Here is a 9,901-nt window from a genome sequence, read left to right on the forward strand (position 1 = left end):
TTTATTCACAACCAAATCTTTTACTCACACTAGCTATGTTGACTAATTTCTCAGTTTAACACGGTTCGGTCAGGCGAAAACGTGAACACTCGATCTTTAGGCCAACTCTTGTACTGCGGTATATACATGTAGGTACTCTACTAGTACATTACTGGATCCTCCGGCGACTGAATGGCAAGTCTAGGAGCACATTAAAATTTCTGATATCAAGTCCCCCTCCTACCTACATAGCGCTACTAGTGAGGACCCCTCCGCTGAGCTCAGTTCCAATTAACTGCTAGTTTGGGGTAGATTCGTATTGGGCTGAAGGTCCCTGTTGCCAAGCGATTCGGCTAGGGGAAGACAGGCCGAGACAGGGAGTTTGCCCAATCAACAGTAGCCATCGGAATAAGCATAAACTAAGTGCAAACTCTAATATTAGCTCAGCCTCAATCTAAACCTGTACATCGATCGTTAATGCACCACTTGAGCTTAATCCAAGAAAGGCGGCACTCTATGTACCTTTTTTTTTTTTTTTTTTTTATATCATGTAGTTTTAATTGATTCTAGGTACAAAACACTGCATGCAGTCTTATACTATGGCATAAAAATACCTCTCCCCGACTTAGAAAATAAATTCCACAACCCCAGATGAACAAAGGAAAACAATGAAAAAGAAGCAAAACATTAACAATCTGACTGGTTGACTGCAAAGAAAAACCGCTTTGGCGGCCCATGTCCGACATAAGAAATCTTCCTGCTGGTTTCAAATAACCTGTTGCCCCTTGAGGGTCTTTTGTGGGTGCGGAGTACCCTGATTTGGGTTGGGTTTTGCGGTGGCTAGGTGGTGGAGTGGGGGGAGCTGAGCGTGCTTGACACCTCAGATCCGGACAATAGGGGGGAGATATGTTCCTTTCTGGGGAAGTTCGTTTTGGTGGTGGTGATGAAAGCTCCTAGAGCTAGTGAGTTGGTGCGGTCGTTCCAGATCTCTTCAAGGGTCTTGATTCCTGGGAGGAGTTGGGCGCGTTGGGTTGCCTTTGCTCGGCAGACGAGGATGGCATGCTCGGTGGTTTCAGGGCCTTCACCGCATCTGTCACACTTATCGGGGAGGTGGAGGTTGAGCCAGGATTTGTGGCCTCTGAGGTAGCTTTTTTGGACTCTCATTTGATGGATCCGGGTAGCCGTGAATTTATGTAAGTCCATAAAGCACTCGGGGCTTGTGGTGAGGGGGAAGGAGTAGTAGGGGGGTGTTGGGAAGTCGTGTGCCCAATTATCTAGCATTTGTTGTTTTGCTAGCTTTGGGAGGAGTTTGTGATCTGTTCCTCTTGTGACTGGATGTTGGAGGAGGTAGCAAAGATGTTCGATGGAGAGGTGGGCCACCCCCTTTGTTGCCGATGAGTTCCACTTTTTGGGTGGATTAGGGCGGCCGCGGAGGAGTCGTGTGTGGGAGGGAACCCTGTCGGGGGTCAGGGTGGGAAAAGAGGGGTGGCAGCGTCCTGTCACAGGGTTGTTGAGGGGGTGAGCGAGTAGGATGCGGATGGCATACTTTGTTTTTAGGTAGTGGATGTAGTTGATGAGTGGAGGGCAGTGTGCTTCGGCCCAGAGGACACGCTGGTTGGTCGCTCTAAAGCAGCCGGTGGCCCATCTTAGTACCGAGTTCCAGAACTTATTCATGGCCTTGAGGGAGCTGGTGGGGGTTAGGACGGATGCCCCGTATGTGAGCATTGGGCGTATGGCTAGAAGGGCAATTTTCCTACAGTTGGATGAGGAGAGGCCTTTGCCGGGGGAGGAGAATCTCTGAAGGATTCCGAAGCTGGCCTGGGCGGAGGCTAGCCGGCGGATGAAGTGGGTGTTTGGGTTGAAGTTTGGGGATAGCCAGAAGCCAACCCATCTGACTTGATGTCCTGGGTGGAAGGCCTGATTATCGAGGGTGATGGGGAGTGTGCAGATCGGCGCCTTGTCTTTGGGGGTACGCCAGTGCATGAGTTCGGTCTTGGGGATTGAGAAGGTGGTGTTCTGGGCGGCCGTGATAGTCGTGATCGCCTTGAAGTGTTATTCGACGATGTGGATGTTCTGTTGGTAACTGGGGGAGCCCACAGTTATTGCGAAATCATCAACGTAAGAAAGGGTGAGCCCTGGGGAGGGATCGTGGAGGTGGAGGATGTTCATATATATGACGAAGAGTAGAGGCGATATGGGGGAGCCTTGGGGAACTCCGACTTGGACGGGGGTTGGGATTCTTGAAGAGCCTTTGTAGAGGAGGGTGATGTGCCTGTCTGAGAGAAACGAGAGGACCCAGTTAATGATGTAGGGGGGGTGGCTTTGGCCGCGAGGGTGGAGGCAAGGGTATGTTTGACGACATTATCGAAGCCTCCCTTGATGTCGAGGAAGAGGGTGGAGACTTTTAGTTTGGCATGTTGCATGGCTTTGGTCTCGTGGAGCAGGGTAGCGACTGCATCGGCTGTGGAGAGGCCGGCTACTGATCCGCATTGGTGGGGGTGGATGAGACCTACCGCCTTGGCGATAGATGCGAGGCGAAGGGTGACGATCTTCTCGAGTATTTTGGAGAAGGTTTGGAGGAGGACGATTATTCTGTAGGAGGTGGGAAGGGAGTAGTCGGCTTTGTTCGGTTTTGCCAGAATAACTCCGTTTGCCTTTTTGAGGGAGAGGGGGTGGTAGCCGCTTTTTAGAAGTGGGTTGAGGAGCGCGGGGACACTCTATGTACCTTCCCACCTATTTACATACATCATGACTCTATCCACTCTAGAAGTATGTACCAACAAGTATGTGTACCCATGGCAATTCTCATCCGTGAGTGGGATATATTCTCCTCCTGCCCTCCCTCTTTCTCTGCCCTACCACCCCTTAGTCTCCCCAAAGCCCCCCTCCCCGGCCCCCTCCCCTGCCCCACCAGTCAATACCGTAGGTGCACTTTTTGTGCCCTCCACTCCTCGATCACAACATGAAGAAGTACACTTCTCTCCGGAGCTCTCGGTCGAAACAATGGCAACCTATACCCCTACGGCCTTTTTTTCTTCTCGCCTTCCTGGTCCTCGTGTTGATCATTATAATCGGGATTCAGCTCTTGATCACGCAACCTATCCTGATTGCTCCAGCTTTCCTGTTTGAATATATCCCCACAACGGTCCCCGTTGTCTTGAGCCTATTATGGGCTTTCTCTGCGCATGACTTCAAGCGCCTCGAGCCCTTCTTCCAGCTCTCCTCGCCCACAGGGGCCCTAGCAGAGGATTCGTTGCTCTTGGACTATTCTTACATGTTCATTCTTTCTGTCCCCGTCGTTTCCCTGCGCAAAGGGTATGTATTATATTAGCGAGCCCCCACACCATTACCGCCCTGCTTCCACATTGTGAGTTGGAATATTGACTTGTCGCCTTAGCCACTATGCCATCTTCTTATCTTCCATCATCATGCTTCTTCTGACTACTCTCATCACTCCCTTCTCCTCCGGCCTCTTCGACATTAAAAAGGCTAATGTGGATGCTCCCGGCAATGTCCCCTACCTTGACATCAACCCTGAACCTGTTTTAAACTCGGCTGGGTTTGCACACTCCGTATACGCCTACTCATTTCTCAATGGCACGCTCCCACCCTTTACGACACCCGATTTTGCGCTAACGCCTTGGGTCGACGAGACCAACGCAAACTCATCGTGGCAAGGGCAATCGCGGATGTACGAATCGAATTTCACCTGTGTACAGCCGACATTGGACCCTTTTGAAGATCCAGACTTTGGTCCCATAGGGTATAACGTCACGAATAACGATGGAAAGTCAGCTCTATTCATGTACCGCCCGGGTGGCTTCAACGACTCGGACGGGATTTTACAAAATACCTACGGAAACATCTCAGAAGGGGTTGTGTTCAGTGTCAATGATTCCGTCAGCACCGCCAGCATAGCTTGGGCTATGAAGGAGGTCTCGGGATCAGGCGAGGAGACTGTATTGGGGTATCTCCACATTATCGGGGCCCAGGATCCTAATCATGAGTATGAGGCTGCTGTGAACTTGAACGGTGATGATTGGACAGCGCTCTGGTGCGAGCCAACCTACTGGCAGCAGGATGTGGAGGCCACCGTCTTGATGCCCTCGGGAGAGGTGGTGTCGGCTAAGCGTACTGGCGAGGCGGTCGTGCTTGATAACGCAATCACGCGTCGGTTTGGAAAGGTGATGCTGCTGGGCTCCTTGGGCGATTCACCGAATTACGACAACATTACCCTCCGTGAGATGAGCGAGATCCCCGTGCGCTTTGGTGCAGATACGAGGGATCTTCCTGCAGTTCAAACCCACATAAGACCGGGTGTAGAAGCAGCTGTAAGAGGGGCTAAACTATACAGGGGAGGTACCAAGTACAAGCAGTTGGATACGCTAAGGCACCTTTCCGCGCACGTGTTCATCACCATCAGCGATAAGGAGACCGACAAGAGGTTTTGGAGAGATCCAAAGATGATGGCACAGTACTACGAGCAGAAGTGGAAGACCATGTTCGCATTCGCCATGACGCAGCAGATGATTCCTACTGATGGGAAGGGTTCCAGGAGCGTCATCATCTCCAAGCCCATTTCAGGATGGAGAGTAAGTCCGGCGTGGGGAAGAGCCACTCAGGCGTCTTTTGGACTACTTGCAGTACTGGTTCTGGGACTGGTGATGATGGGTATCTGGCAGGGGGGGCGGCGTATTGAACTTGATGGAGAACCTAATAGTCTTTCCAACGCGATGGGAATGCTAGATGGGAGTGGCAAAGGAATATCTGACCTGTTTCATGGCCTCGAATATTCCGGCCCAACGAAAGTTGCGACATCTCTGGAGCAGCGTGGACATAAGTATAAATTGACGCTTGTGGAAGAGGTAGGACCAAGGCTAGAGATCCTACCGCGAGGCGGGGATAACAGCAAGCCAACCTCCACCGCCGAAGGAAATCTTGGTTCCAAATCACAGAGTGCGATCTCATCCTCGACAGCTTCCAAAGAGCCCAGCGGTGTACAGAGCCCTCTTTTGCCATCCTTAGACCCCTCGTGTCCTAGAGAGACTTTCAAGCCTGAGAAGAACTGGATCCTTCTCCGCCCAGTGGGACTGTTTTTGATCCTTTTTTTCTGTTCCGTAACTGGGGCTATGGTTTTTCTCTATGTCTATGACATCAACCACCAAGGTATGTAGAGCAGATTTTTGTTTGTAGTGCCTCGGCTCTTGGGCCATTCTCGCTTTCGGGAGCTGACTAGCTACGGTTCGATTTCAGGGCTCCCCACCGTCTACCCCATTGACTCATTCGGATTCAAGTTGATATACTCATACATCCCCACTGTGCTCGCCACTGGTATTGAGCCCATCATGATTGCCCTGGGTACATACCATTGCATGGTTGCACCTTATAAACGTCTTAGCCGCCCAAAGAACAGGGCTGATACTTCCCTGGCCCTCAGCCTGGACTTTGATCGCTCACCACCGCAGTTTCAGCTCCTGCGAGCCATTAGATCTCGGGATGCGCAAGTTGGAGCCCTTGCCTTAGCTATCCTTGTGGTGAACCTCCTGGCGATAACCTTTGGGTCTCTATTCTTTGTCTCGACGGACGCAGTACGCACTTCGGAAGTGCCAGTAACGGTTTGGGACATGCCCAAGTCTCTGGAAAGGTTCCCAGCCCTTGCTGGTGACGTTTACCTTAGTCTATCGGCAACTCTGTCCAACAAGACCGGAAACAGATACACCCAAGACAACCCCCTGTTCTACATACCTCCAATGTCCTTCGACAACGGTCAGAGCTACGATCCCAGAAAACAATACGCATTGGAACAGCTCACCCACAGCCAGGCCCCCGCTGGTGAGATAGAATGGAGTTCTCTTGTATTTGGAAGCGATGTGAAATGCGTCCTTATTCCCCAGGAAGCCATACGGTCGTCGTGTACTAACGGCATGCTCGAAACTATCAGTTGCGGGGAGCCGCTGCCATCTAATATCAGTGGGACCTTTACTGCACAAGTAGAAGTCGCCTTTTCGGGCGGAGAGGTATCATGGGGAAGGGGCACGCCCGACAAGTGGTATTTCAGTGGCATGAGCACTGATGCTTTTGTCTATTTAAATACGCTTACCGCTTCCTCTTTTCTGGTAGGGTGGTCTGAAATGCCAGCCGACCCTAAGCCCAGAAGTGACGTTTTCCCTTCCACCCAGCTCCCCAGGATAGATACCGTTGCCTTGTACTGTGATTCACACTTCAAGGTTGGATCGGTTACTGCCTCATTGAACACTGCCAACGGGGTCATTAAAACCTCCGATGTCGTGTTTCCTCTTCAGTACGAAAACAACGGCTCCGCCATTGAGATGATCCTTGGCTTTCATGTTGACATCGAGCACGGCGAAGGCAAAAACTACTGGGCCCTTATCGATGGGGATAGAAGTCTCATGTGGTTTAACTTGATCATGGCAAGGTTATACCCAAACCTTGTTAGAACTAACCTGGTTAACGATACTCACATCCCCTCTACCGATCAACTCGTTGAAGCCTTCGAAAACGTCTATAACCGTCTGTTTGCGCAGAGTCTGCAAATGTACAGTGATAACGTCTTTGCGAATGTCACGACTAAGGATATCACCGCTGTGTTCCGGACGAAAGAGCCCCGTGTGAGAGTTTCCACAAGCATGTTTATCGTATCCTGCGCGGTGATGTTCTACCTCATCCTGGTACTTTTGGCGTTATACTGCACGCCCCAGGCAAACGATTACTACCAGAACTACGTACCGACAAGTTTGGCGTTGATGTGGACATTGTTATATGCGAGTACCGCCAAGGATGACTGCGCACAGCTTCGGGGTAGCAATCCGGAGGAGCGCGCAAGGCAGTTAGTAGAGCTGGGAAATACGTATTCCTTAGGGGAGTTCTTGGGAAATGACGGTCGAACTCATTGGGGTGTTTCTAAGGCGGTGAAGCCAAAGGATACTTTTACAGACGCGAAAAAGGGTTGAGATACAGATTATTTATGTATATAGGCGAAAAGAAGATTTGATTATTTTGGATATTCCTTTTATCATTTGTCATAATGTCCGTATGGAACAATCTTCCCTTTGTGTCAACTCGGATGTAGGCTATAATTATTAGAGCCCCGTGAGAAACTCGGGAGTTTTAAACTGAATGTATGACAGACAGTTTTAAACTGGTTAAAAACTGGCTGTCGAAAACCTGGGTGTCATGGTCATAAACTCAACAGCCATTTTGGGAGTGGGCTAGGGTAATTTTAGGGCAAAAATTGGTATTTAGGGTGGGTTAGGGTAATTTGGGTGGTCAAAATTAGAAAATTGAGTCTGAGTTTATGACAGTTTTCAGTTAAAAACAGCAGTTTATGACAGTCCGAGTTTATGACGCAGTTTATAACTCCAGCTCTGAGTTTGTCACGGGGCCCTAATAATTATATAGGCCTGGTAGCATGACAGTTAATTGCTGTGTCTCTAGACTGCTATCAGATCACTGTTCTTCCAGGTATATTTAACGTTTTCAAAAATATTTATAGTTCACAAAGCCGTTTCCGCCCAACCCAGTAAGGATAGGAGCATGTGAAGTCTCACCTACTACCCATCCTCTAAACTATTATGTAGTGTTCTTCACTCTCATTAGAGTTTTCCATAGGTTCCAGGTTGCATATCATCAGACAAAGAACTACTCCCGAGATGGAAGGGAACTGTCATTAAAAACGTGCTGTCACTACAGTGGCCATGGATGGATATAAAAGAAACACTGATAGAACTACAGCAATATCTTTATATATCATCTTGAGATTCCCCAGATACTTTTTTGTCAACTACGTACTACGTACAAAGTCAGCGGACAAAAAAGAGTCAGCTCAGTCTAGATATATCCGATAAATTCATTACTATAAACACCCCCAAGTACCCACGGGCGTGTTGATATATGCTATGATATGGTGGCTAGGTCAAGATACGGTGACCTAACCTGTCAGGCGAAGTTTGCTGATCCAGCTTCGAAGGTCTTTGCATATATGTGACCGCAAAAAGACCATAAGTTATAGGCAAATGGCTAGTAATCCAGTTTATTAAGGCGCCAGGTCAAAACGCTTCATGTAATATCACTCGACCCAATATTCATCCCCACATATATCCCCCTGAACACAATTATCGTTCTCTAGTATAATATTATATTTAGGCTGATCATTAGAAAACAGCTGCAGTCAGTCAGATAATCAAGCCAACGGGCCGCGTCAATCGAGCAATTCTAGTGAATTGGATCCATGTATAACTGCGGACCATGAGAGATCTTCAGTCTAGAATGCATGTCTAACCATAAACTGGCCATCTTTATTCCTTTGCGGTTTATGCTCCCCCTGAGCTCGATATATAAGCACAGGCCTACAATATAGCTCGATCATAGTGTAAGAAAAGAATCTAGGTTTAGTCTCGTGTGGTCCACTAGTATTGAAGCTCAAGGCCTCGAGAGAGCTCAAGACATTATAGGGATTCGATCGCGAGGTGACCATACTCGAGGCAAACCCTTTTGCTCGCCTCGAGCTACTTGAGGTTTGGGTAACGTATTATATAGTATTAATTAGTGGCATGTTTCCAGTGTAATTGATACTTCTCAAGTACGTACATGAACAGCCTAGGAGGTATTCCTACATTATACAAGTAGTTTCCGGCCTTCGGCCGGTACTATATGTATATCAATCAGTCCCATATACAGGCAAGCCGCTTTGCGGCTTATTTGTCTATTTGCCTGGCAGGCAAAGTCCATCACTATATCTAGATCTGATCTGGTCAATATGTGACTTTTCTGATATATTATCCCCATATATCAATGGATAAGTCAGACAATTTCTCCAGTTAAAACTACAGGTATATCCCTTTAACAGCTACCAAACCGCTAAAATCGAACCACTATCGATTCCCAGAACCAGTAGAAACCCTATTAACACTCTAACACCACTCAGCACAATACCCTATGTTAATATCCAACACAACATGTTTCAAGTGAAACAAAAACATCTCTCAATGAACCAATCAGAAGACTATAAAAGCACATTGCATATGCAGGTTATAATTATATACTTATTAGATATACCATTGCTCCCAGGTTCCCAGGTTCCCTATACGAGATCAATGTATTTTTAACTCCCTTAGATTTTATACCAGTATTACACTAAAAAGTAAAGCTTGATAATTCTAAATCTAATAGCTATGTACTTCGATCGCGTAGCTTGGTTGCCTCGAGATTGGGACACCTCCCCCCGCATGGGCAACAAATTAAAGGAATGCATAGATTATACAATACAGAGGTACCTCAAGGCACTCGTCTCTGAGCAGTCTCGTGGACTCCCCTAGTTCAACTTCAAAATTATGTATTTCTCTCCTTCACTATCTATACAAATCCCTTCCTTAGTGTAGTAGGTGAAACACCGGCCACTTGTATACTTATCACTTCGAGATCGACATATATGATATGATTGACCGCACTGGACTATGGCTCTGACTAATATTTAGGGCGATCGGTATCTAGGAGGATAAGTAGTACAGAGGACCGCATACTTACTATACGCTAAACAAATTTGTTAGAATTTAAATCCAGTATCTCCATCCTTAATTAATTCTGATAGCTAGGCCGGCTGAGCCTTTAATTGTAAAATAAATACTTAAGATGGATATTTATTCAAACCCTATCAGCCTGGTATAGTGTGAAATAGACTAACTACCCGACTATAAGCTATATCACATGACAATTATAATTATCATGTTGAGTCTCTCTATGTCGCAATCGCGATTCGCGCCCACTGCTCTATCGCAATTTCTTTAATAGGGTTAGGGTTATGCATTCATGAAGATATCGGTGTACTTACTTAATGTACTTAAGGTAAAGTCGTCTAATTTCCCACATTACGACGTACTAATCTCAATGACACATTTCCACACGA

General features: G+C 47.6%; 1 protein-coding gene across 1 annotated transcript; it reads left to right on the forward strand.

Annotated features, from left to right (window-relative positions):
* Positions 1–2,941: 2,941 nt before the first annotated feature.
* LAJ45_01223 (uncharacterized protein) lies at positions 2,942–6,950 on the forward strand (the record flags this gene model as incomplete). The annotated part of the gene is made up of 3 exons (XM_046110818.1): positions 2,942–3,294; positions 3,377–5,145; positions 5,233–6,950. The coding sequence occupies 3 exons, from the start codon at positions 2,942–2,944 to the stop codon at positions 6,948–6,950; spliced, it is 3,840 nt and encodes a 1,279-aa protein (XP_045975996.1).
* Positions 6,951–9,901: the final 2,951 nt, after the last annotated feature.

This window comes from Morchella importuna (assembly GCF_003444635.1).
Source record: "Morchella importuna strain M04M26 chromosome Unknown Morimp01GS002, whole genome shotgun sequence".
Classification (NCBI taxonomy): domain Eukaryota; kingdom Fungi; phylum Ascomycota; class Pezizomycetes; order Pezizales; family Morchellaceae; genus Morchella; species Morchella importuna.